Source organism: Mucor mucedo (genome assembly GCF_025094135.1).
Source record: "Mucor mucedo strain NRRL 3635 chromosome Unknown EV154scaffold_9, whole genome shotgun sequence".
Lineage (NCBI taxonomy): Eukaryota > Fungi > Mucoromycota > Mucoromycetes > Mucorales > Mucoraceae > Mucor > Mucor mucedo.
Genome location: NW_026252293.1, coordinates 238,716 through 264,041, shown reverse-complemented (window position 1 = coordinate 264,041; position 25,326 = coordinate 238,716). Strand labels below are relative to the sequence as shown.

Below are 25,326 nucleotides of genomic sequence, written 5' to 3'. Positions count from 1 at the left end.
GTGCCTTGTGATTTTACCTAGGGGCTCCGGTACCTTTCAAAGTATATTTGACGTAATAGAAGAGGATAGCTAGACAGTCAAAAGTATCAGCTATAACTTCTGGCACCTAAACGTGCTGAACCATAAAATTTGGTCTTGTTGACAGAGACATGACGGCTTGTTGGAATAGAGCCTTCTGATCATTTTAGATATTTCTAATTCAACAGCCTTATCTTCTACAGGCTTGTACAAAGTACTGTGATACTTCAGATAGGCCTGAAACGTTTGATCTTCAACCAATGACTTTTGTCATGTAATATCTCCAATGCCGACATTATAAATGGCGGTAATAACGTATTTTGGGATTGTCATAGATCCAACTAAATATCACATTTTATTTCAAGCTGTGGTAGGTTTAGTCACTCTAATAGTGATGTCAAAGTAGGTTAATACTAATTGTATTATATCTCTTACAATTCTAAACCTCTTCTACAAATCATAAGGAGACCTTATTGTTTCAATTATGACATCGATATCCGAAGAAGTGAGATTTTGAAGGACAGCTTTCGGTTCTTTTGTTCGATATCGAATTCTCCTTCTTTGACAGAATCAACTTCTTTTTCCTTTTTTTTTCTTCTTCTTCTTTTTTTTTTGCAACCTTTTCAATTATTAGAAGTATTTTTCGAAGAGTTCACAAGTAGATCGCATATCCTTCCGGCATTGCAACCGGAGCAGGCGAAGTAAACGTTTCCTCTAAAATCTTTTTTACGATAGAAAGAAAAGAGCTTTATGTTATTATACAGCAACCGTCAACACCACAAAAGAACTCGTTTAGAAAGGAAACTGCAGTTAGTCAAATACAAGCCATTTGTGAACGAGAGACCAAAGAGAAGATGATTTCAATTTGCTAAAGGGCATGAAAATTAGATTTTGGAGGAGTGCCGCCGGGATATTTGAACCGATGAATGCAGCTCATCTTGTCCTGTCTGTGTTTAAAGAGGAACAAAGGTAGCCATGCTTTAAATAAAAAAGGTCTTCTTTGTCGATTGGGGGGGGGTATCACTTACAAGCGTCGAGGAAAATTGGTATTTTTTTTTTTTTTTTTTAACAAAGAACCGTGATCAGGTCTATAAATCCGTGTTGAAAAATTCGTACAACCCCCATTAGTTCTCTAATTCTCATGGAAGACAATGCGCCAATTCACCCTGCGAGAATGGAAGAGCGATTATTGAATGGTACAGTTTGAGTGGCCACCATAATCGACTGATATAAATCCGATAGAGAATCTTTGCATGAAGTTAAAACGCAGTAAAGAGAAGCGTCTAAAACAGAGAGTTGTTAGGAGTAATTAGCGACTCTTCATGGAATGCATTGATTAAAAAAAAAAAAAAAAAAAAAAAAAAAAAAATACAGACAAATTGGTTAAACGTATGAAGGATGTAATCATTTTAATGAGGTTGCCATATCTGTCTTTGTATTCAGCAATGTCTAATTGTACATCTATTAAGTTTTCCATTAAATCCAGCTACGAAAGCACCAAGAAGGTCCTTGTGATCATTTACATGTAGATCCTTGGTATATCGCGGAGTTATTCAGCAAGCTCATAAATGCGAATAATGTGCTTGCTATTCTGTGGTTTTTGTTTTAGCATGCCAATACATTGTCAAGAATCCAAGTATATTAAACAAGGAAAATCAGAATCAAAATACGTCAAACATGATCCAGTTGGGTTGCCTTTGACTTGGCACATAGGCTTGACCTTGATGAACTTTCGAAGTATAACAAAAGTGGATTTTAAGTAATTTAAATGTGAAAATTGATCTGTTAAAAACCGAACTCTGATCACTTCAAACTTTGGTCAGAAGCCAATAAGCGGATTTAGTTCACTGGGGAAAGGAAACTTTGGGAGGTGTTAGATGCACTGTAGGTGTAACATTCCCCGCATGATTTTTTATTTCTTCTGTAAGAGAACCTTACATATACATTCGTCAGCAAAATACAACTATTTTTGAGGACATATGGGCCGTTAGAATCTTAAGGGGATCGTCCGGCCATGTCAAATACACTTCTAAACATGAAATGAAGCAATGCATATCATTTTCTGACCAGGCAGAAAAAAAAAAGAGTATGGGTGTAGTGAATTCATCCTACTAGCACGCAAGTGATTAATCTTCTGGGTTGCTAAATGCATCTAGAACTTGATTTTTTTTTTTTTTTTACTTGGGAGGTTTCGTTTCAAATGGTTACACAGTGTAAACAAACAAACGAAAAGATACAATTCTTCAAGTCTCTTTTTACGGCTCAAAATGTTCTACACGACATCATACTTGGAATCAGAACTTGACCAGGAATCTGATGGTGTTAACCTTCAGTGACAAAGTGGTGAATTGAATGCCATGTTTACACGCATATATCAATATGACGTTATAAAATAAATAAACAAACAAAACAAAAAAAAAAATTTCTCACAGTAAAAAAAGGGAGATTGCTGCGCAGTTTTCGTGTTCTTCACTCTTTCTTTACTCTTATCTTCTAGTATGGTGATCGGGCAATATTCCAAAATCCGTGAACGTCAGGAAGACAGGCTGTTTGTCGGTGTAGCTCTTTTAAAGGAGTCCGGTTCTTTAAAAGTTATGACTTGGAATGAATCTTAAATGACCCAGGTTTTCTGTCATGGTTATAATTGTAGCATTTATGGTACTTCCTTCGACCCATTACTCTTATCGCAGTCTAGTTACATCTTCTTGCAAGGTGGTCTAAGCGGTAAGGTGAACGTACCAGTACTTTAGCACGATTGTAGGTGCTGGGAAAAAGCCTCATTGTCTTTAGGTAAGGGGCATTCATTTCAAACCTTGTAAATCACGCTGGGGGTTCCATTCTTTTTTTTTATTACGCTAGAGATAGTGGAGTTCCCTATAGTGTGTATTGGTTCGCCACCCTTGTCACTATTTCCTGTGGGTACGGGGTATCTAGTCCTAAACCAACTGTTGGTCCAATATGCGAATCATCGTGCTGTGAACGCGTTGGCAAAAACGTCACCCCAACATGGCGTCGGTGGCAGTTGGGTCTTTTATACTTTCTTTGCTGTGCATTGTGGGTAGGCAGCACTTGGAAGATATTAGAGTCATCTGTAATTCTAGGAGGAAGCGGGTATTTCGAGAGCAACACAAGAATAATAAGAGTAAAAACTTTTTGGGTCAGGATGTGCTTTCACCTTCTCGTGGTCTGACCTGTTAACCAACTCCTTGTTGGGAACTAAGAGAAGCACACTTTCTTTATCTTTATTTTACCTTTAAATATAAGTTTTTGTTTGCAACCATGAATTAAGTCTTTCTTTTTTGTGTATGTTGTATTGCTTTTATTTTTTATATTTATTTTTTTATATTTGAAACAATTCCAGCTTATGAAGATTTGTTTTATGTTGGCCAATAGGAATAATCCGGTGCATTTATTTCTTTTGTCGTTGGCATTGAATTTAAAAGTCCTTTGTGCAGCGTAAGCAAATGTATCGAGAACCTCAAGACATTCGCTATCATCTTGGTACTATGTAGCTATCTTGTAAAATTTTAAGAATAACTCTAGACATCTATATAATATTTAATTTAACCAGGTCCAGTAAGAAAGAAAAAAGTAGCAGCAGAAAGATGCGCAATCTTTATTTCTAAAAAGGACCAGTTGTTCAAACGCAGCTTGGTTTATCAGATCTATTTAATTGAGGGAAAAAAAGTTGTAAATTGTCCGCTAGCATGACTGAACTTGATGTAATGCTATTGAATCAATGAAGTCCATTATTTATCACATTTTTATACAAAAGTAGTGAGCACCTTAAACTAATATAAGCAGAAGGGGAAAGCAATCTTTCTTGCAAATGTTTATGACACGATCATCGACTTTAAGGTAATTAAAGGACAGCATATTATGAATTTGATGTATTATTTTATAAGGGCAAACCTTTTTAAAAATGTTCGACAGTAGTCTAATCCCAAATAAAACTCTTTATAATTTAATATCAACGTTCAAAAATACAATTTTAGCTTATGATAGTCAGCCCCCCCCCAAAAAAAAAGAATAGTGAGGGTGGGTAACAGAGACTTTCAATTTTTCAGGACTCAAAGTCTGATTGCAACACAGCCTAATCGCAACACAGCCTACTCGTATCTGATGCTTAACATCGATGATTATTTTTGCCAGCATTTTTGATACTAGGTACAATTCTTATTAATTCAAGTTGTAGCTTAGAATACCTTATATCATTCAGAGATAAATTTGATTATACTATTGAACTAAGGGGATGCACCCTACAACAATAGCGTCTTTAGTTTTTCTGACTAATAAATCCTTTTTTATTTATTCAACTGTTGCTGTCTTATCATATATAAAACTCAACATTACTCAATGACTAGTTAGTAATACCCATCACAAAACAAAGATCGCCGGAAAAAAAAAAAGCATAAATGCAAATCATTCAACCTTATTTCTTTCGTGCTTTGAATAAATAGTTTATATAAAAGATAAAAAACCAACTCTTATATCTAGACATGTATTTTTTGATTTCTGTGCTATCATTCAGAAAAGTATGAATGAGCTAATATTCCTGTTGTAAACTACGACAGTAAATGCTTACTTTATTTGGCTTTGAGTATAAACTAACCCTCATTCTCGACCGTCTATGAATGAGGCAACCAATGCAGTTGTTTAGACTATATTTTGGTTAGATCAATAAATGATTCATTAAGTCGCTGTTTTTTTTTGTCCCTCGTTAAAGCTTATTTGAAGAAAATTCCATGCCCTCATTTACCAATACGTACATTTCCTAAAAGTGGTTCAATACAGTCAGGACTTAATAACGCTAGCGATGTAAGGCATAGTTTTGGTCTAGAAAAGATAATCATTGTATAACTTTAAATTGTGATCTGCTTGCGCACATTGTATATTATTTGAGCTTAGCTCGTAAATATAGCAATAACAATAATTGGTGCTCACCTTTTTTGTTGTAAAAAGGAGCAAGATATTTAACTTTTCCATTTGAAAGACATTGATAAAAATGTTACACTGGTTAGTTGCAATACCTTTTAACGTTTTAGCTAGATCCGAATTGGCCAACTGCATAGTCCAATGATCATTACTTGAACTCAGACAAAATTTGTGGAAGATACATCCCCCCAATGACAAAAAAAAAAAAACCATTTTGGCTGATTGTCAAAACATTTATCGCACGTTAATTAAGTTTTTTTTATCCATCTAACCCTCCCCGGGTAAAGATGCCCCGCTTGCATAATCATACTAAACTCAATTAAACCTTTGCTCTCTCCAAACCCGAATAAAAAAAAAAAGATTATACCATTCAAAGCACGCGATTTTTTTTTTTTTTTTTTTTTTTTTTTTTGCCAAGCGTGTACAAAAAGATTTCCGAGTAGCACTTTTTGTTCTCAGATGGGCATTTTATAAAAAAAAAACTGTGTGCAAACTCTCTTTGAAATGGCCCTGTATACATATCAGAGTTCCTCGATCAAAGCTATAAATAATTTTTAAAGTTTTTTTTTTTTTTTTCTTTCTGTGTGTATCCCGCTCTACGATGAAAACGTACCAAACTAGGATTGTGATGAAAACATGTTTCTTGTGCCACATCAGTAGAGCGGCTTTAAAAAAAGTTTGTGAAATGAAAAAAACTCATGCCAAAATTTAAAAATATAGAAGTTTAGGCTATAAAAACAAAAAATTGGATTTGGGTGCCACCAACTTTTTGAGGGGAAAAGTTGGGGGGGTGTAGGACAAAAAGTCCGAAATTATCTGGGCTTTTAGATGAAAACATTCTACCAAAATTTGGATAAACATGAGTGCATATGCTGTAAATAAAAAAAAAAAAAAAAAACCTATTTTCTACCTACTCAGAGAGAGAGAGAGAGAAAACATATACCATTCGGAGCGAAAATAAATAAAATAAAATTAAATTATTTAAAGGAATGATCAGAAGGAGTATAAAAATAAGAAAATCGAATTCCCCTCTCTTCGTAACTTTCCCCCATTCTTATCTCTCTACCGCAACAAAACAACCCAGTCCAAACAAATGAGACTTGTTTCTACTTCTTCTATTCTTGTCTACTCGCTTTTCTTTGGCTCATTCTTCCCAGGATTATTAGCCGAGACTAGCTTTGGCAATATCACCACAAGGAGTATCGGCGCTCCTAATTCTTTGGACTATGCGGTTTATTTCGGTAAAATATTTAGACCCAATCGCTACACCAAATCAAATCAAAAAAAAAAATACTCATTTACCCATCTGATCTAGAGAGAGACGGTAAAGTTGTATCCGCATTTCACGATATTCCATTATTCGCAAATGAAGAAAAAACATTGTACAACATGATTGTCGAAATCCCTCGCTGGTCCAATGCAAAAAACGAGGTACATATCACACTAAAAGAATTATCTGCTCATTTTTTTTTAAATATGGCATGGGATAACAAGATTCTTTTTTTTTTTTTCTTAAAAAAAGATCACCAAGGAAACCCCTCTTAATCCAATCAGACAAGACGTTGCTAATGGCAAACCAAGATTTGTACCAAATATATTTCCTTTTAAGGGATACATATGGAACTATGGTGCTTTTCCACAAGTAAAGTTGACTTAATAATACTAAACAAAAAAATCCCGTTTTTTTTATACATTAACATTGCATGATAGACATGGGAGGATCCTACCTATAATTCCCCTTATACCGGACAAAAAGGTGACAATGACCCAATTGACGTGATCGAAATTGGTGACAGCGTTGCTACAGTTGGCCAAATTAAGCAGGTCAAAGTCCTCGGTATCATTGGTTTATTAGACCAGGGAGAGACGGATTGGAAAGTCGTTGTTCTTGACGCTACCGACCCATTAGCAGAAAAAATAAATGGTAATACCTCTTAATTAAAAAATGTGACGGAAAACATGGAAACCCTCCCCCTCCCCCCCCCACTTCTCTCTCTTCTTCTCGAGTTAAATTTAAACATTTTTTTTTTGTCATTTAGATATCCAAGATGTCGAAACCTATAAACCTGGTTACCTCAAATCTACAGATACCTTTCTCAGAGTGTACAAACTTCCTAGTGGCAAAAAGGAAAATGAAATTGCATTCAATGGAGAAGCTAAAAATAAGGTATTTTTTTAACCACAAGAAACACATTGCACGTGTAAAAAAAAAAAAAAAAAAAAAAAAAAAAAAAAACTTGAAACTAAACGTTTTTTTAATTTACAGGATTTTGCTACTAGTATAATTTTGGAAACACATGAACATTGGAGACAACTAATTAATGGTACCACACCAAGACAGAATATAGAAACGTAAGTTATAGGAATGATGAATTTTTTTTTTTTTTGCATGAAAGAATATACCACTGATTGTACTACATAGGATCAATTTGACCGTAGAGGAGTCTCCCTATAAAGTAGACTACAGTAATGATACAGTATCCAAAGTAAAACAGAGTAATCCTCTTCCATCAGCACCTATTGATGGCTCCAATGATATCTGGTATTACGTATCCTTGTCTAAATAAAAAATTTACAAACTACACAATTTATGTTCGTATCACCCCCTTTTTTTTTTGGCGTTGAATTCTTTTTTTTTTTTTTTTTTTTGCTTGTTTGTTCCCCCTGAAATGCTTTCCAGCGGATTCAATATGAGTAATGTTGTAAAACGACCAGAATTCAAAGAAAAGTTTGTTGAAACAAGCAAAGATCTATTTAAAGTATATACATTCTAAGCAAAAAAAAAGTTGAGAAGTCTGTCACGATGCCAAGTTATTAAAAAAAAAAAAAAAATGTTTCTTAGGGCTCAACACTCTACACCACATCGGACGAAGCTTCTATATTTTGGGACAATTACCTTATCCTACCTGTCAATGCTTTATGCATTACACAATTAATCCAGAGTCAATCCGAAGAAAGTCTTCTTGATTTACAGCACAACTTGAGTGGCCTCTTTCTCGCATGTCTAGAAAAACTAGAGACGACCAGCACTTGCATGAGCGACACAACACGTCAAAAGAACGCCTTGGCAGTACTCACTGTCCTCATTCGAAATCTCTTTTCCAAGAAACGTCTCACTCATTTTAATATCATTTCCATTCTAACTGGACTTGATAAAGCAGATGTCTTGTTTTCGAAATTAGTCAAAGCCATGGAGACAACTTTAGAACAAGACGAATTAAGGCATCTTGTGTTACAATTAGCTTTAGTCATGTCTGCCGGTAGCGACAATGTCAATCAAAACGGATTGAATGGTTATTTCATGACAAATGATCTATCAAAGACACTGTTCAAGGTAAATCACACACACAGACAAAAAAAAAACTTGACTTGCCCGCCCCCCTTTTTTTTTTTCTCTCTTTCAATTTTAACATCACGTCCAGATTTTGGCAGAGCAAGAGACAGATCAAAATGACACAAGAGATATCGTCATGTTATTAGGAATGCTGTCAAATTATAATAAATATGAATCCAGAAACCCGTATCTAATACATCTAACAAATTGCAAGCAAACACAAGCATTGGAGGTACTTTTGCATATAGAACAACTTTTTTTTTAAAAGACTTTTACCGCATTTATTCATTTTTATCTTTCTTGTCTTTACGATAGAATATTATCAGCATGTATACAACAACATTTATCAGTCTCAGAAGGTAACAAGGTTATGACGAGTTAAAATGTCAGCATTTATACTAAACCCGTGTGAGATCATCAGCCGATATATTCAAATAAACGACGATGAAGAAACTCTTTCCAAAACGTTGGTTACATACATGTCACGTTGGTTTTCTTCTTCAGCTCCTCCAGCTCCTTCAGATGCTGAAAACTCACAATCTTTATCCAGTCTGTAAGTAGAGCCCTTTCATAAAAAAAAAAAAAAAAAAAATTGCAGGGTTCATCTAAAACCAGCTCCCCATACGTTCTTGTGACTAGGCCATCAGCACAGACAGCTTTACTTTTGCCACTTTACGATTTTATCAATACCAATTCTTATTTTGTCAACACGCTAGTCAATACATGTTCTCGTATCGATGCAGAGTCAAAAGATCAACCGGATGACAAGACGACGTTACTGACAGCTCTATTATCATTTGCATCCTATCTTTTTCAAAATAATCGCACAGATCGAACAAATACCTATTCCAGATTATTATTAACCATCCTCTTGCGTTTGATGGAGGAAAATGCAATCATGAACTATATCGCAAGAGAGGGTTCCTCTGCAAGCGTTCGACTCTGCCGTCAGGTACGCTTTTTTTTTTTTTTTTTCCTTTCACTGCACTCTATTTTTTTTTTTTTTTTTTTATAACAATTTATTTTAGCGCTCACCACCACTCCCATTGCTGAAATCCCAACGCTCCTTGTTTTGCATTGTGTTAGATAACATGTTACTTTTTATCAAGCATAACGTTCGAAAGAAGTTGGATCTATTTTCCTACAAGTAAGGGCCGTTTTTTTATATATACATTTCCATACTGTTTCTTTTTTGTATATTCATCTCTCTCCTTGTCTAGACTTGCGTACTCTGTGATTCATCGTATCCTGTGTTTTATCAGCAAGCACAAGATTAGACTTGGTAAAAAAAAACTTTTTTTTTTATTATTCTTTATTCTAGCAACCTCACTAAACCATGATCCCCCCCAGAGTATCATTGGGTGGAACTTTGGCCTACTTTAACCTCTGTGCTCCATTTTAATGCACTACGTTTAGAAGATCTTCAACAAAAGGAAGAATTTGGTTTATATCTCGGATCCGTAAGTTTTTTTTTTTTCTTTAAAAAAGACATGAGAACCTTAAAAATTAATCACATGCTACAATAGTTCATGAGTGTGTTTAATATGTGTGTCACCTATGGCGAGACATTCTTATCGGACACAAAGAGTTACGATAGTCTTTACTATGAAATCATTCGAGCTACCACGGATTTCATCCAATTGTCTGAATATGGTAATATCAAAACAAAACCCATGTCACGTCAAAAAAAAACACTTTAATAACAAACCAAAAAAAGTAAATCGATCCGTGATGGTAAAGTCAAGAGGAGATAGATCGCCTTCTATTACATTTAACGAATTTTACAATATTCAATTGATTTGCAATCATTTCAAACCTGCACTGGATGAATGGCAAGCTGCTAAAAATATTAAATTTCCTACTCCAGAACAAGTGATGGGTAAAAAAAAAAGTGTATATAGGAGGAAGAAAAGATAGAGGGATTTTTTTTTTTTTTTTTTAATTGACTTTTTTGTTATTTAGCTATCATCAATGTAAATTATGCAACACTGGAATTAAAGGCCATGGATAAACTGGATTCGTATGTGTCCTTTAATGAAATTCCTGCAGAAATGGGGTTCTTTCGTCAAGTTTTGAGAGTAGTCGTGATTGATTATTTAGAATGTTATAACATTGAGCATATCAGCTTAAAAAAATAAAGGGGTGGGGGATAGAATATATATATATATTTATTTTTAAATTATAGTAGGTGGGGGATATCAGAATTATACATTGAGGTTTTTTTTTTATAGTTACATAATCACACATGGATCATCTTTTAATTTAGCACCTTTTTTAACAACCAGACGTGGTCGAGTCCAGGTAGGATCACCTTGCACTTGTATTGGTGGACATTTTTTTGGTGGTGGTTTTTCTTCTTTACACCCACAACCAGCTTCTGCCACCACTGCTACAGGAGCTGCACCATACATGGGCATACCCATTCCATAAGGTTGATTGAAATTAAACACCAAATTAGGTCCCATACCACCTACTGTAGGGCAACCTCCCATCATCATGGGTCCTCCCATCATTGGCATTGGACTGCCCATCATTGGCATCGGACTAGCCACTACATGTGCTGCTGGCGCTCCTCCTCCACCTCCTCCTCCTCCACCACCGCCACCAAGCTTCTTTTTATCTTCTGGCGACATGGGAGGCATGGTAACTGGCTTAGGTGCTGGCGGTGGTCCTAAATCTTGCATTGTTTGACAAAAAAAAAAAGTATGTATGTGTATAAAGAAAGCAGAAAGAAATAAAAAAGAGAGAGAGAGAAAGAGAGAATCAAATAAAAAAAAAAAATGCAAACATGCAAGAAAACATTGTACAAGGTTTTTCCCTAATTTGACGCAAAATAAAAACATTGAATTTCTTTTTCGTGTCGTACACTTTAACTGGTTGAGATATTTTTAGGATCTTCCCCCTCCCCCCCCCCACATTTCTTCCGTGCACTTTCTTTGTTGTACACCCAACACCCACAAAAAAAAAAGTAACGTTATAGAGTTAAACTTAGCCCTTGATACCTTTTATATATATCTTTAGACAAAACATCATGCCTCTTATAGTTTATAGTGACGGAGTTTGTCATGTAAAACTTCACTCTTTTCATACATTTATATACGCGCGTCTGCCGTTAAAAGATTTACAGAATAACCTCTTACTAATATAAACAGTACATACCCCACATCAAATACTTATGTATTTACTTGACTTATTCAGTAACTTAAATTAAATACGACGAGGTAAAAAAAAAAGTTAGTCTCGCAGAAGATTGAACGCTGTGATCTTTTTCACATACAAAAAAAAAAAATGATGATTTATACTGCCCCAAGAAGCTGGCTTTGGATTTATAAATACACTATTTATGCAGCCCTATTCCCCTTTTTACGCGTCAGACATGAATAGACTTTTTTTTTTTTTTCTTTCCTCAGGTAAGCCACATAACTGTCAAAATAATATTAACATGGAGAAACACTAAATAACCAAGAGAATATGACAACAGAATAACTACCTTTTTCATTCAATCTACTAATACAAGAAGATCGTTGATGTGGTCTGGAGTCTTTTTATTGATGAACAATCTTGAGCGTATAAAATGAATACATGGATGAAAGCATGTCACTGCTTTGAAATGACTAAAAAAAAAAAAGAGTTCAATCATAAAAACAGCAAAGTTCGTCCATGATATCTTAAACAGTTTTGGCCCCCCACCCACCTATTTAAATCACCGAAATAGCATCACACGGCCACCCTTAAAAAATGACAAGTGCTCAAGCACGCGCCCTCCCCCTCTCCGTTGTAGGTGACACAATCACTTCAAAAATGGAAAGAATACGTCACCCAATCATTTGTTTGGTTTACAATTTATTTTCATATAGGAAATCTTTTTTTTTTTATATATTTCATCCATCTCTTTCTTTTTTTTTTCGATTAACTCCAAAGGTATAATCATAATGATGATGATGATAAAGGAGAACTAAACATGAGTTTATATATAAAAGCTTTTTTAGAAGGATGCCTAATATCACGATGAACGTTCGACCTTCTACAGGTCAAATCTTTAAAGTCGAGGTGGATACAGATTCCACCACGGTTCAAGGACTGAAAGAAATTATTGGAGAAAAGATGGGCAATATAGACGCTGCTAATTTAAAATTGGTGTTTTCCGGTCGAATTTTGAAAAATGAAGATCTTTGCAGTGAATGCAGTAAGTTTTCCCTTTTTATTATTATTATTCAGCGTCTTTAAACGAGTGGGGCGATACAAGCAGAAAGAGAGAAAAAGAATCTAAAAAAAAAAAAAAATGTCATTAGAATTAACCGCTGGATGTACTGTTCATGTGGTTCGTTCAGGTGGAAACAAAACACCCGTTCAAACTACACCTACTTCACCCAACACGAATAACAGCAACTCAACCACCACCACCACCACCACACCTGCTTATACTGCTGCTACCGCCATGCAGGAACCCATTCCTCCCATTCCTCCTACCCCTAGTCCTTCCACATTGACAGGTCTTGGAACTTCACCATTTGGAGACATGGGAATGCCAAACATGGACCCCGAAGCCATGCGACAGATGATGGATTCCCCTTTTATGCAAAATATTATGGGCAATACAGGTTTGTGAAGCTTGTTGTTGTGATGTCCATCCCATTGTTTTTGACTGATATATATATATCTATATACAGATTTTGTGCGTTCCATTATCATGAGTAATCCTCAAATGAAGGCATTAGTCGAACAAAATCCTGAATTGGGTCATGTTATCAGTGATCCTGCCTTCTTGAGACAATCGATGGAAATGATGAGGTAAACAATTGGATAAGCTTTCCCCCCCCCACCACCACCACCAAAATTGACCCCCCACAACCCCCTCCTTCCTTAGAAACCCTCAATTGATGAGAGAAATGCAACGAAATAATGATCGTGCTTTATCAAATATTGAAGCAATTCCCGGTGGATTTAACCATTTACGAAGAATGTACAACACTTTTCAAGGTCCAATGGAATCCGCCATGGGATCAGACAGTACAAGTTCTTCTGATGAGGCCAATGAACGTTTGGCAAGACAATTAAATGTAGAAAGTGTGCCTGAACATTCATTAAACACACAAGCTTTACCTAACCCATGGGCCGCTTCTTCTTCTGGAAGCAATACAGGCACGCCTTCTTCACCTCCCCCCGCTTCAGCAGCAGCAGCTACTACTACGAATCCTTTTGCAGCTTTAACAGGTGCTGGTAACAATGGATCTGAAAACCCTCTTGCCGGTAAGTCCCCCCCCCATTTTTCACATTTTTTTTTTTTTTTTTTGTCGTATATCATTATTCAATGTTTCTCTCCTCTCCATTTTGTAGCTTTACTTGGTGGTGGTGGTGGATCCATGTTTCCTTTTGGCCAACCACAACAACCCGCACAACCCACACAACAACAAGGTGGTGGTAACGGAACACCCTTCTGGGCAGACCCTAATTTTATTCAAGCAAGCATGCGAATGCAACAAATGATGTCGGGAGCCAATAATACAAATACAGCACAACCAGATCAACAACAACAACAACAAAATATGTTTCAACAAATGATGATGGGACTTTCTTCAAATAGTAACGGAGGAGGATTTGGGTAAAAAAAAAAAAAAAGCGTGTGGACTTTTTTATCAAAAAAAAAAAAAAAAACTCATCTTTTTTTTTTATTAGTGGATTCCCTGATTTCGGATCACAACAACAGAACGTGACACCATCAGAACCACCTGAGGTGCGCTTTAGAGATCAATTAGCACAATTAGAGGAAATGGGTTTTTCAGAAAAACCTGCTAATGTGCGTGCATTGTTAGCTACAGGAGGCAATGTGCAAGCTGCCATTGAATACTTGCTTACCTTATAATAATAAAAATAAAATAAAAATAAAAATAATAATAATAATGTGTGTGAAACGGAGGTTTTTTTTTAATTAAGTGGATTTGTAAGGTGGATTTACTAGAGATACAGTACTGGGAGTGACAGGAGGTAAATTTAATTCGTTCAAGAGAGCATTCATATCCAATTTAAAAGGCTTCGAATGAGCCGAAATAGAGTTACTTTGAGTTGAGTCAGAATCCACTTCCTCTTCTGCACTTAATTGTGCCGTCAGTGCTTCTTTTAACGTCGCTACACGAATGCTATTCTTTCGATCTTCCCGTGTCACCTTTTCTCTCTTTTGATAAAAATAATATATAAGATTTTTTTTTTTTCCCTTTTTTTTTTTACATATTTTATTATCAATAACTTACCACAACGTATTCAGAAGAGGGTTCCCAAGGATTAGATAATTTGGGTTTATTTTCATTTGAGTCTTGGAAAATTCTTGTACGAATCGATTGATCTTTTTTCACTATTTTAGCACACACACACACGAAATTAGTAAGGGTAAAACCACGAGTTTTTTTTTTTAAATATAGAAACTCACAAAAAGCATCTGATCCCCATTCCGCAAATAATTTCGCTTCCAATTCCAATCCATGAGGATCTCCTTTTCCACGTAATTTGCCTTCTTTGGACATTATTTCCACAACTTGACTACGATCAATCCAAACCGCGCTACTACTATTCCTTCTCCTCCTCCTTTCCTCCTCTTCTTCTTCATCCTGCTGAACCGTACGACGACGAAGAAACACCTCGGGTTCATATTGCATTGTTTCATTCAACGATTCCGTCAACATGACATCATCGATCCTCAATCCTCGCTTTTCTTTTACCTCTTGCATATACTCCGCTAACGCTGGAAGTCCATAGTATTGACTCATCATCAGGAACGATGAAATCAGGCACGATTCTAAAGCATACGCTCGTTCATCCATCCCTACATCTCCGTCTCGAATACTCTGTTGTATCTTAAAGATCAAGGGTACAATCATCACCGTCGCCGCCATACCAAATTTACGTGTCAATTGACACAGGAACGAATAAAAGAAACGTAAATCTGTGATATTAAAATCGGGCATCAAAACCCAATCTTGCATCACGTGTACGAGTCGATCCAAAAATATGGCGTCATGATAATGGCTTGCTGCATACGTGTTGGCACTACTACTTTGTTTTAGATGTTAAAAAGAGTTCATTCAAAAAAAAAAAAATTACTGGGCCTGTGTGGGACTTACTCGTTCGCGTGTGAACTCACGGTTTGTAATACGCCATACAGACTCTTGGAAAATGCAATACGCGTCAATGGATTTTTATCATGCAATAACTCGAGTGCGGGGTTCAAGGCTTCATAGGGAAACTCTGTCTCCTGTAAGGTCTGTTTCGATGATCCCATCACGACACTGTCTAGACAACACAAGACAATCAACCGATAATCATAGATGGACATGTTATCCACTGTCTCTAACGAGGTATTGGGTCGTGTCTTACTCACCAAATACCCAACCATATCATTCAATTGATTCTCATAATACGTCTGTGTTGCTAATCCACCAATCGAATGAACCAGTCCACGTTGAATCACATGACCGTAGCCCACATCATCGTGGTTGGATAAAAACGCATGATGGTGTGTGGTTTTAATGAGCAAGCTGAAAAGTGAGTTCAATACTTCCAGTACACTGATACCCACTAACGGTGTATTGGCATTTAAAATTGAATCCAGAATAGAGACGAGTGAGGCGTATTTATCATTGATCAAGTGATTTTCGTCATTCAAATCCAATTGATGTAATATATCTGACACGAGTAAATATCGATATTGCGGCTAAAAAAAATCAAATGCAGGTTTTGTATGAGTTTAAGAAAAAGGAAAAAAAAAAAATAGGGATTTTGATTTTACCTGTAATGAATCTAATACTAATTTCATAATATTGACTGCCAAGTTAGGAGGCCACCATTTCTCCTTTTTATTCATATATCTAATCAGAAAATAAAATAAAAAAATGAGTTATCCTCTCTACATATATAAGGTATACATTTAAAAAGAAGGGGGGAGGAGATACAAACTCAAATAAGGGTACAAGGGAAAGTCGGACAGAAGGACCAGTGACCTTATTAAACAAGATAGAAATCGTATGGGCTGCCACCCACCCAATCAATTGATCATTAATTACTTTACTATGATTCAATGCTGATTCTCGAATATCAATAGAGCCATCACTTTTTTTTTATTGTTAGCTTCCCTTTTACATCAATTTTATATCATTCGCACTTACTTTGTTTCTAATGCATCCATAGGATTAGAAGAAGAGGCCAGTGTAACAATTAAAGGAGGGAATAAGATATTTAGTTGCGTCTTGAAATCAGAAGACTGTAATGCTCCTGAGGTAACGGCTGCTTGAATCGCACGGTGTCCAATGTATCGCATTCTACAATGATAAAATATTATATACATTAATCGTTGTCATGTGTATGTTTCTCCTCCTTCTCCCTCCTCGCTTACTTTTGAGCGAGCGATGGGTCTTCTGTGGTATAATTACAGAACCCTGCAAACTTTTGAAGGAGTGTTTCGTAATCGGTAGTAAAATCAGCATCGACACCTAATGTGGTTCCATCGTGAAAAGTACAGAACACGATAAACTAATGGTTGTGTAAGTCAATGTGTGTGCATCCAAAAAAAAGGAATTTTTGTTTTGTTTACTTTACTGTTTCGCAAGTGAGGTCAATTAATTCTAAATCTCGAGTATCGAGTAATAGGCTCAAGATCTTTACAATGTACTTTGAAAAGAGGTTGAGGTCACGATGACATGTTTGTATGAGCGCTTTTAATATCAGCAAAGACACTCCGTTACTGCTAAAAAAAAAATGAGTCTCTCTTCTATTTTATTTCTACCAAAAAAAAAAAAAAACCTTTTGCGACCTTTACGGATATCTTTGGTGACTTTACGTTGAAGAAAGGTGCCCACTTTTGTCAATTTGGCAGGTCTGGAGCTTGCATAAAATGTCAGGTAACTAAGCTCGGAAGATCGTGGTACCGTTCCAGTCGGTGGATAACAATTTTTAATGAGTGTAGCATGCTTCACATTACCTATACAAAAACAACCTGTCATTTTTTTTTTTTTTTTTTTTTATGTATAAAAAGAAAAAGAAAAGAGAGAGAAAAAAAAAGGGGGGGGGGACGGGGGTTGGTTTATAAAATATGCGAATTACTATTTGAGTCGCGGGGTTTTTTATTTTCACGAGTTTTTATGGTTGTGATGTATGAATGAGAGAGAGTGTGTTTCGTTTCGGAATTTTAATTTTTTTTTAAAGAAAAAAAAAGGGGGAGAAGGAGAGTTTTTTTGGGGGGGGGGGGAAAGAGAGGCATTCTATTTTATTGTTCAAGCGTGTAACAATGAACCCATTTTACTTTTTTAGAGTACCGATTGTTCATTATTTGTTTGTTCTTTAAATAAAAGCTCTCTTTCCCGAGAAACTGGGTAACCCAGAAAAAAAAAAAAAAGCGAACTCTTTTTAGAAAAGAGTGTATGTAAGTTCCATATATATATATATATTTTTCATGCAGCAGTCGGGACTGAAACGTGAATTTGTGTGTGATTTTATTGGGTAAATATAAGTTGGGGAAGGGTAAATTAAAAGAGAAAGAAAGAAAATTATTAGGCCCACACTTTTAATAAATTATCCCAACTTCCCGTACAAAGAGCCATTCCATCTGCAGCTACTCCCAAACACGACACTCTGTTCTCATGTGAGCTCAAGACACCCACTCTTTCTCCTCTCAAGGTATCCCATACATGACACTTATAATCATCATAACCTCCAAATAATAACCTTCCAGACAGTGAAAAGGCCACAGAGGTAATACCACTAAACACTTGTTCATGGGCAAAGATATTCAATTCTCGATCGGCTCGAAGATCAAATAATCGGCAACTGGCGTCATCTGATCCTGTACCGACTGCATTGCCGCTAGGGAAGAATTGGACTGCATTGATATCACTTTCATGTCCACTAAATGATTGCACGCATTTCTTGCTACGAATATCCCATACCTTGGCAGTAGCATCGCATGCTCCAGACACAAACACATTTGGATTCGATGATATCGACAGGCTAAGGGGGAAGAGATAAGTCACGGCTACATCACTACGCACACACACACACACACACACACACACACACACATACCTCATCACGTCGCCCGTATGATCTGTAAAGTCTTCAATCTTGACACCAGCATCCACATCCCATAGAACACAGGTGGTATCTCCACTGGAGGTCAAAATCTGATGATCACTTAAAAACCTGCAACAACTTAAATAACCCGTATGCCCCGTCAATTCTCTTGCTGGCTTGATCGTACCCGTCTCTCTCAAGGCAAAGACCGAACAGATATTATCCAACCCACCCGAAGCAACAAAATTTCCACTAGGAGCATAGGCACATGTCATGACCCAGGAAGAACGTAAAGGGATAGCATAGATCTTGTTGGTGGTGAAGGCATCCCAGACCAATAATTTACCGTCTTGTGAGGCAGAGACCAAATGTCGTTTATCCGTGGCCCATTGCATAGCGTAGATTTTAGCTAAATGTCCCTTGAGTGTACGTCGTACTTTAAGTGTTAATCGAGGTAGTCTTTCCACACTTTGAGCTGCTTGACACACTATAATTTTTTTATATATATAAGTGTGTGAAATCACCTCATTTTTTTTTTCATTTTTGAACTTCATAAAAAAAAAGGGGGGAATTACTTGCGTGTGGTATCTGCCAACGTTTCTTTACGTTGTTTAATCTTTTCTTTGAGTTTCTCGGCTTCTCGTCTTGCATCTGCTGTTCTCTCTGCTATATCCGCTGTACTTTCACTCATCATCTAAAGAGAGAAAAAAAAAAAAAAAAAAATAGCGGAGAAAAAAACAAGTTGACAGATTTCTGCAAAATTGGTGGAGGGTTACTCCAATTTTTTTTAAAAAAAAGAGGGGTTAAAAGGATTATCGGCAATTTATTTTTTTTCTTTTTCAAAAAAAGTGGAACGTCACGCATAAAGGGGAAGTGTACAAATTGAAAAAGAGTGCACAAACAGGTGGCTATTAGGAAAATAAAATAAAAAAAAAAAAAAAACGTCCTGCGTTTTTTTTTTATATGTCTGTTTATTTTGTTTTAGGCATTTCAATGACATGTTCAGGCATAATGTATTTCACCTCGTCATTATCATCTTCAAATTGAACTCTATAATTCTTGATTTCCTTGCTCTAGAAAATGAAAAAAAAAATAAAATAAATATGAGTGTTGTGGTATGTTGAAGGGATGAGACAAAAAAAAAAAAACCTTGCTAGGAGGGGCAATGACGGTAGCCTTATAGAAACAAGTGGTACCGGGATACAAGGCTAATACATCTTGGCGAGAGGGTATTTCAGGTGATAATTTTGCTTCTTCAGAACTCTTTACAGGAATCACATAACGTGGTGGTAACATGTAACGTCTAAAAATAACACATCAAAATTCCCAATTATCATCGTTATTTTTATAAAAATGATTAAATATAGTACTGTTTTTCTCCATAATCGTCTTGATCCACATCCTCCACCTGATACTTGTTCTTGTCGGGATGGTATTGTAAGACCACAGCAAGAATCCATTCTTCGTTCTTGTCCTTTTCTTTGGGCTGTCTAGCAGCTACAGTGGTGCCTCGTGTAATAATATGGGACGATCCACTGCCATTGATTGTGCTGTGAGTGCTGCTATTGCTGCTGTGAGTGGTGCTACTATAATTGGTTGGGTTGTTGTTGCAGAATAATTAAAATAAATAAAAAAAAAGCTTACTTTGATTCTATTTCTAATCTGCGTTTCTTTCTCTTGTAGTCTAAATAAAGCAAAACTATTAAATTTGTGTAATCCATAATCAAAAAAAAAAAAAAAAACCTTGTTCATTATCTCTTAATGCAACTAGCACAGATATTTTCTCAATTATATCTCCAATTGTCCTATGATAACAAACTAATGTTAAAAATAATCATTAAACATAATAATCAATGTGGTCCCCCCCCCCACACACACACATCCTAAAATTTTATTTTACTTGTATTCGTTGGAGGAAAGTTCGATACCACGTCGATACGTGTCTTTTAACTTTTGCTGGACCAATAAAGTAATACCTATAAATGTCAATTTTTTTTTTTTTTTTTTTTTTTTAGGATTATAATTATTAAGAAAAGTACTACTTATCATAAATCTTTGTGTACCCGTACCTTGTTCCGCGTTGACGGATAATTGGATTTTATTTATACTGTTTAAAATACTTTCTTCGTCCTTTTGTATTCCTTCCAACTTGACCAGGAGCTGACAAATTTGTTTCCACAGGTTTAATTCCTCATGACCATCTTCTAATGGTCTAGATGAGCGTGATTTACGTTCCATTCAAGATAAATATAATTCAATGAAGGGCAATGAGAGAGTAGGGCTGAAGAATAAAAAAAAAAAAAAAGACAAAAAAAGAAAAAACAACAATAACAAGCCTAAAATTTTTTTTACCCAAAAACGTAAACAAAATTTTGTATATGATTAAAATTCCGTTTTTCGCCCTGTCATTTATTAATAGATTTTTTTTTTTTTTTTTTATAAACGAACCTGGTAAAAAAAAAAAAAAAACAACATTGCACAAACAGATTTTTCTCGGTTCTCCTTTTAAACCATAAAGAAAACAATGGCACATGAGTTGTCCGCCTAAAAAAAGGGGAATTTGGGGGGTCTATGTGAGTACAGAAATTTTGTTTGTCCACTCCACCTTTTTATTGTAAATGCAAAACTCCTATTAATAATATTTTTTTTTTTTCTATTTAAACTCTCTCTTTTTTTTGGGTTCGTATCCTTTTTTTTTTCCTTTTCTTCTTTACATCTTTCTTCTCCCTTCATTTTTTATTTTCTTTCTTTTTTTTTTTGTTTCTTCTTGTAGCTCCCACTTGAGAAAACACACACACACACACACACACATACATATACACACAGAACAGATCAGATGAAACTTTCACTCGCTATTATTTCTACCTCTTATTTGGTAGCCATCGCCCAGGCAGCCTCTGTCAAATTCAACGTCATTGCCCCTGGAGCCACCGATGTCAAGGTTTCAGTCAACGGTCAACAAGTAGCTCTTACTGCCGCTGATCCCAACGTCCCCTATTTCTCGGGTGATGCTGAAGCTGGCTCTGCCAAAGACTACAAGGTAACAATAATTAAAAAAAGATGCCACAAACTTGTATATTAAACTCCTATTTTTAGTATGTTGTCGGTGGTACCGAGGAAGGTTTTGCTCGTGCTCTCGATAGCACAAAGACCGCTACCTTGAACGATTTCTATAACCGTCCCGTGACCTATGCTAATATCCCCAAGTTGCCTTGGCCCATCGAGAACAACGTAAGTTTTTCTTCTTTTTTTTTTTTTCGCAGCCCCACTCACAAAATAAATAGCCTCAATGGACTGCCAGTGGACCTAAAGCCGATATCTTTGATGAAAACTATATCCCTTCCGTCTTCTTCTCTGGTGATGCTGCTCAAGTCGATACCTTGGTCAAGACCGTCCCCAAGGACAAGGTCACTGGTACTTTGACTTTTATTGGTTCTGATTATGTCAATTCTTTCCAAAACGTTACCTTTGGTGTCCACGGTGCTGGCAAGAAGAAGAACAATGCTAAACAATCTTGGAACTGGGCTTTAAGTACGGGTGATTACCTTGGTAACCGTAACTTCTTCAAGCTCCGTCATATGGAAGAAGATCCCACCCAAATTCGTGAGCGTCTCTACTCTGATGTCTTGCATGCTTTAGGTACCTATGCCAACGAAGCCAACATGGTGCGTTTATTCATCAATGGTCAAGGTTTCGGTACTTTCAATATGTTGGATGATATCACCGAATACTCCTACATCAATGCCATGTTCTATGGTGGTAAAGAACAAAACCCCAAGGGTCTTCTCTTTGATGGTATGTCCGGTGCTGATTTCCTCTACCATCCTGGTAACTTGGATGGTTACAGTTCCTTCGGTGCTAACAAGGATAGTCCTCAAACCTATGAAGCCATTGACCCCCTTGCCAAGGCCTTTAACGAGACCAGCATGACAGATAATGCAGCTCTTGCCAACTTTGAAAAAATGTTTGATGTCGATCAATTCATGCGTTTCATGGTGATGGAATACTTGACTGGTCATTGGGATGGTTACTGGATGGGTCAAACCAACGATGGTGCTTACAGAGAACCTCCCGCTGATGGTAAATGGTATTACCTCGGTCAAGATTATGATGCTACCTTTGGTGTCAATCTTGATACACCTGATCTTGCCTCCTTCACCTCTGTCTCTTACAAGGATTTCCCCAGTCGTTATCCCGGTGGTATCTTGATTAACCGTCTTCTTGAGAACCCTGATAAGAAGGCCACCTTTGAGAAATACTTGACTGAAACTGTTCGTGTTCTCTTTAACAATGTCACACTCACTAACCGTGTCTTGGCTCTTCATGAATTCCTCTTACCCGATCTTACCTGGGATCGTTCTTTAACTCAACAATCTCCTGGTATTAACTTTGGTTGGACTATTGCTCAAGTCACTGAAAACTTGTGGGGAGCTGTTGGTGCACCTAATGCTAATGGTGGTGGAGCCTCTTGGGGTTTAGTTCAATGGATTGTTGAAAAGTCTGCTGCTGTTGCTAAAGAATTCAACATTGAGGTGACTACTACACCTATGGGTCCTCCTACTACTACTACCAATGGTACTGTTACACCTGGTGCTGCTAACCAACCTGTTGCCTCTGCTACCCCTGGTGCCAGTGGTAAGAAGGATACCTCTGCTCAATCCAATAACGAAAAGGCCGAATCTTCTGCACCCCGTGTTCTCCCTACCGCTGCTGTTCTTTTCGCTGCTCTTTCTGCTCTTGCTATGCTTTAAGCAAAAAAAAAAAAACCAAAAAAAATACCCACAGCCATCTTTTTTTTTTCCAAATTACCCACTAAAAAAAAAAATATCTCGTGTGATCTTTATTCTTTTTTTTTTTTTCAAGCTCAAATCATGTAATAACAGTAGTTTTAATTTAATAATAATATACTAATAAAATAATACCTCTTTTTTTTCCCTAAAAAAAAAAAATAATCATCATCGTACAACATTTTCTAATTTTAATCAGATAAAATAAAGTGTGTTACACACATAAAGGGGCGGGCGGATAGTCAATGTTTTTTTTTTCCCAATTTATTGGGTTACAAATTTTTGGTTTTTTTTTATCCAATTTACAGATCGCATGAAAAAACTTTTTATATCCCTAATTCATAAAAAAATAGAGCTATAAATAATTTCCCCCTCCCCAAGTGTTCCAACTTTTTCTTTTTTTGTAAAAAGAAGAGTTTCCCAAGGAAACCCTACAAAAGTTAAAACTTTGTCCCTTATTGGTCTTTTTTTTTTTCTAGTGTCACCATCGTTCTTTTTTACCCTTTTTAGAAAACTGTAAAAATTAAAAAAAAATTGGGGGGTGACGATCTTTTTTATTTTTCAGGGTTTTCCGGGTAAATTCCTTTTTTTTTTATTTTAAAAAAAGGATTGTTGTTGTCTTTGTTGTTGCTGTTGTTGCTTGACTTGAGAAGCAGAAGGAGGAGGTGGTAATAATGGTACAAGTCCTCCACCTCCATTATTCACTGGTTTTTGTCTTGTTCTTTTCGCCTACCATATAAAAAAAAGATCAGTCATGGGAAGCGTACAAAAAATCGAAATAAAATATTTACTCCGACATTGCCAATGGTGATGTTAATGGTCTGTCCCTCTTTCAAGCTATAATCCTTTTTAGGTGTCGTATCTGCATGAGCTGCACGATTCACTGCCTCTTTTTCGGCACGCAATTGTCTATGAATAACTCAAGTTAGTGTCTCTTTCTCTTTCTTTCCCTTTTTCTCTCTCTCTCTCTCTCTCTTTCTCTCTCTATTTTTACTTGACAAAATCCTGTAGTGCGACATTAAAGTCAAATGCATCCGTTCGTTCCTGAAATCCCATACCAACAAAAGCATGTCGTCCATCACTTTCAATCTTGAGTACAAAGTATCGACTGGAATCTAACACTGCCTCTACTGAATTACCTTGGATCTCATAAGGACACACAGCAAAGATCTCACCTAACCCCAAAGAATGTTGTTAGACTTTCTTATCTCCCCGCTCCCCTTTACATTAAAAAAAAATGGGGGGACTGCTTACCTGTGCTGTTGTCTTCCATACGAATTTCACACGTCTTTCCTTTGCTAATAATACGTAATCTACCTTTCCATAAAAAAGAACTACCAAGATCTCCCCATTCAGAGGCTCTACATCTTGTTTTAATATATCTGTTTCCCTCCCCCCCCCCCTTTTTTTTTTGTTTACCTGTAACCTCGAGCTGCTGTTCTAGGAGGAATCTTGTACACTACCATCACAAAAAAAAAAGAGAGACAGTTTTAAAAAGTCATCTCACGAGATAATCAAGCCCGCCCTCTTTCTTTTTCTTACCAAAACATTCACGAATAATTAACAATACACTTTCGTATTCCTCTTCCATCTTTATACACGAGATGGGTTATTCAGTGTGGAGAAAAGAAAAAATAATTATTTTTTAAGGGTCATTTTTTTTTTTTTTTTTTCGCAACCAAAAAAAAAGTCCTAAAACACTTTGGGCGGCCTTTTAACATGATCATTTCTTCTGCCAAAAAAAAAGTTTATACAAACGACTCTTATACCTTTGTCAGTGCGTATTAAAAAGGAAGGACAATGAAGGTTCCTTACCAACCCCCCTTTTAAGAAACACACTGTCCCCCCTGGCAGTTGTCAACTTTTTTTTTTCTCTTTTTTTTTTTTTTTTTTCGGTTGTTACCCAAACTGCATCATGACGCAAGAAAAAAAAAGTTTTTTTTTTTATGCATTCACTTTTTGGCTCTAAAAATAATGTTGTATGTAAAATCAACATGTAACTAAAAAAAAAAAAAAAATACGTATTTTAGGCACAATCCCCCCCATCGCGTGACTTTTGTGAGATCATATGTTTTGAAAAGAACCAAAGTAGAATTATCAGAATATTCTGGAGGTGTGTTGTCATGCCACCATTAGACCACATTCACTCTAAATATACCGCGCTTTGTTTATTTGTTATTTTTTAATATATACAAG

At 36.2% G+C, this 25,326-nt stretch overlaps 10 protein-coding genes across 10 annotated transcripts; 5 read left to right on the top strand and 5 right to left on the bottom strand.

The window, feature by feature from the left end:
* Positions 1 to 2,485: 2,485 nt before the first annotated feature.
* EV154DRAFT_548059 (uncharacterized protein) lies at positions 2,486 to 4,311 on the top strand (the record flags this gene model as incomplete). Its single annotated transcript, XM_051604790.1, has 6 exons — positions 2,486 to 2,609; positions 2,643 to 2,742; positions 2,880 to 3,160; positions 3,380 to 3,474; positions 3,590 to 3,594; positions 4,268 to 4,311. Exons 1-6 carry the CDS (start codon positions 2,517 to 2,519, stop codon positions 4,309 to 4,311), a joined length of 618 nt encoding a protein of 205 aa, XP_051462129.1. The 5' UTR covers positions 2,486 to 2,516.
* Positions 4,312 to 5,981: 1,670 nt separating this feature from the next.
* Positions 5,982 to 7,535, top strand: EV154DRAFT_457388 (inorganic pyrophosphatase). The gene is made up of 7 exons (XM_051597402.1): positions 5,982 to 6,194; positions 6,269 to 6,384; positions 6,476 to 6,595; positions 6,664 to 6,877; positions 6,993 to 7,120; positions 7,220 to 7,305; positions 7,376 to 7,535. Exons 1-7 carry the CDS (start codon positions 6,047 to 6,049, stop codon positions 7,518 to 7,520), a joined length of 957 nt encoding a protein of 318 aa, XP_051462128.1. The 5' UTR covers positions 5,982 to 6,046; the 3' UTR covers positions 7,521 to 7,535.
* A 70-nt stretch (positions 7,536 to 7,605) lies between these two features.
* Positions 7,606 to 10,448, top strand: EV154DRAFT_494685 (uncharacterized protein). The gene is made up of 12 exons (XM_051599934.1): positions 7,606 to 7,712; positions 7,796 to 8,287; positions 8,376 to 8,519; positions 8,603 to 8,646; positions 8,709 to 8,840; positions 8,927 to 9,239; positions 9,316 to 9,434; positions 9,508 to 9,569; positions 9,638 to 9,747; positions 9,814 to 9,940; positions 10,005 to 10,166; positions 10,250 to 10,448. Exons 1-12 carry the CDS (start codon positions 7,623 to 7,625, stop codon positions 10,423 to 10,425), a joined length of 1,971 nt encoding a protein of 656 aa, XP_051462127.1. The 5' UTR covers positions 7,606 to 7,622; the 3' UTR covers positions 10,426 to 10,448.
* Positions 10,433 to 11,056, bottom strand: EV154DRAFT_494681 (uncharacterized protein). The gene has a single exon (XM_051599933.1). It carries the CDS (start codon positions 10,969 to 10,971, stop codon positions 10,519 to 10,521), a length of 453 nt encoding a protein of 150 aa, XP_051462126.1. The 5' UTR covers positions 10,972 to 11,056; the 3' UTR covers positions 10,433 to 10,518.
* Positions 11,057 to 12,179: 1,123 nt separating this feature from the next.
* On the top strand, positions 12,180 to 14,227 carry EV154DRAFT_494678 (uncharacterized protein). Its single transcript, XM_051599932.1, has 7 exons — positions 12,180 to 12,208; positions 12,268 to 12,473; positions 12,580 to 12,888; positions 12,958 to 13,078; positions 13,155 to 13,537; positions 13,625 to 13,889; positions 13,964 to 14,227. The coding sequence occupies exons 2-7, from the start codon at positions 12,281 to 12,283 to the stop codon at positions 14,148 to 14,150; spliced, it is 1,458 nt and encodes a 485-aa protein (XP_051462125.1). The 5' UTR covers positions 12,180 to 12,208; positions 12,268 to 12,280; the 3' UTR covers positions 14,151 to 14,227.
* EV154DRAFT_412753 (uncharacterized protein) lies at positions 14,217 to 17,026 on the bottom strand (the record flags this gene model as incomplete). The annotated part of the gene is made up of 10 exons (XM_051595529.1): positions 14,217 to 14,450; positions 14,536 to 14,636; positions 14,712 to 14,857; positions 14,918 to 15,116; positions 15,419 to 15,992; positions 16,068 to 16,146; positions 16,235 to 16,387; positions 16,444 to 16,596; positions 16,671 to 16,807; positions 16,874 to 17,026. Coding segments are annotated over 10 exons (1,929 nt in total), but the record flags the coding sequence as incomplete, so codon positions are not given.
* Positions 17,027 to 17,736: 710 nt separating this feature from the next.
* Positions 17,737 to 19,246, bottom strand: EV154DRAFT_457382 (WD40-repeat-containing domain protein). Its single transcript, XM_051597401.1, has 3 exons — positions 18,923 to 19,246; positions 18,356 to 18,830; positions 17,737 to 18,280 (listed from the first exon to the last, which is right to left on the bottom strand). The coding sequence occupies exons 1-3, from the start codon at positions 19,035 to 19,037 to the stop codon at positions 17,824 to 17,826; spliced, it is 1,047 nt and encodes a 348-aa protein (XP_051462123.1). The 5' UTR covers positions 19,038 to 19,246; the 3' UTR covers positions 17,737 to 17,823.
* EV154DRAFT_494669 (SGF29 tudor-like domain-containing protein) lies at positions 19,198 to 20,736 on the bottom strand. The gene is made up of 7 exons (XM_051599931.1): positions 20,413 to 20,736; positions 20,244 to 20,319; positions 20,087 to 20,148; positions 19,988 to 20,027; positions 19,714 to 19,929; positions 19,493 to 19,646; positions 19,198 to 19,416 (listed from the first exon to the last, which is right to left on the bottom strand). Exons 1-7 carry the CDS (start codon positions 20,579 to 20,581, stop codon positions 19,315 to 19,317), a joined length of 819 nt encoding a protein of 272 aa, XP_051462122.1. The 5' UTR covers positions 20,582 to 20,736; the 3' UTR covers positions 19,198 to 19,314.
* Positions 20,737 to 21,032: 296 nt separating this feature from the next.
* On the top strand, positions 21,033 to 23,295 carry EV154DRAFT_436205 (coth protein-domain-containing protein). Its single transcript, XM_051596816.1, has 3 exons — positions 21,033 to 21,383; positions 21,440 to 21,574; positions 21,628 to 23,295. The coding sequence occupies exons 1-3, from the start codon at positions 21,180 to 21,182 to the stop codon at positions 23,092 to 23,094; spliced, it is 1,806 nt and encodes a 601-aa protein (XP_051462121.1). The 5' UTR covers positions 21,033 to 21,179; the 3' UTR covers positions 23,095 to 23,295.
* A 71-nt stretch (positions 23,296 to 23,366) lies between these two features.
* Positions 23,367 to 24,947, bottom strand: EV154DRAFT_494665 (adaptin ear-binding coat-associated protein 1). Its single transcript, XM_051599930.1, has 7 exons — positions 24,900 to 24,947; positions 24,673 to 24,830; positions 24,550 to 24,589; positions 24,385 to 24,491; positions 24,125 to 24,305; positions 23,922 to 24,039; positions 23,367 to 23,859 (listed from the first exon to the last, which is right to left on the bottom strand). Exons 2-7 carry the CDS (start codon positions 24,719 to 24,721, stop codon positions 23,728 to 23,730), a joined length of 627 nt encoding a protein of 208 aa, XP_051462120.1. The 5' UTR covers positions 24,722 to 24,830; positions 24,900 to 24,947; the 3' UTR covers positions 23,367 to 23,727.
* Positions 24,948 to 25,326: the final 379 nt, after the last annotated feature.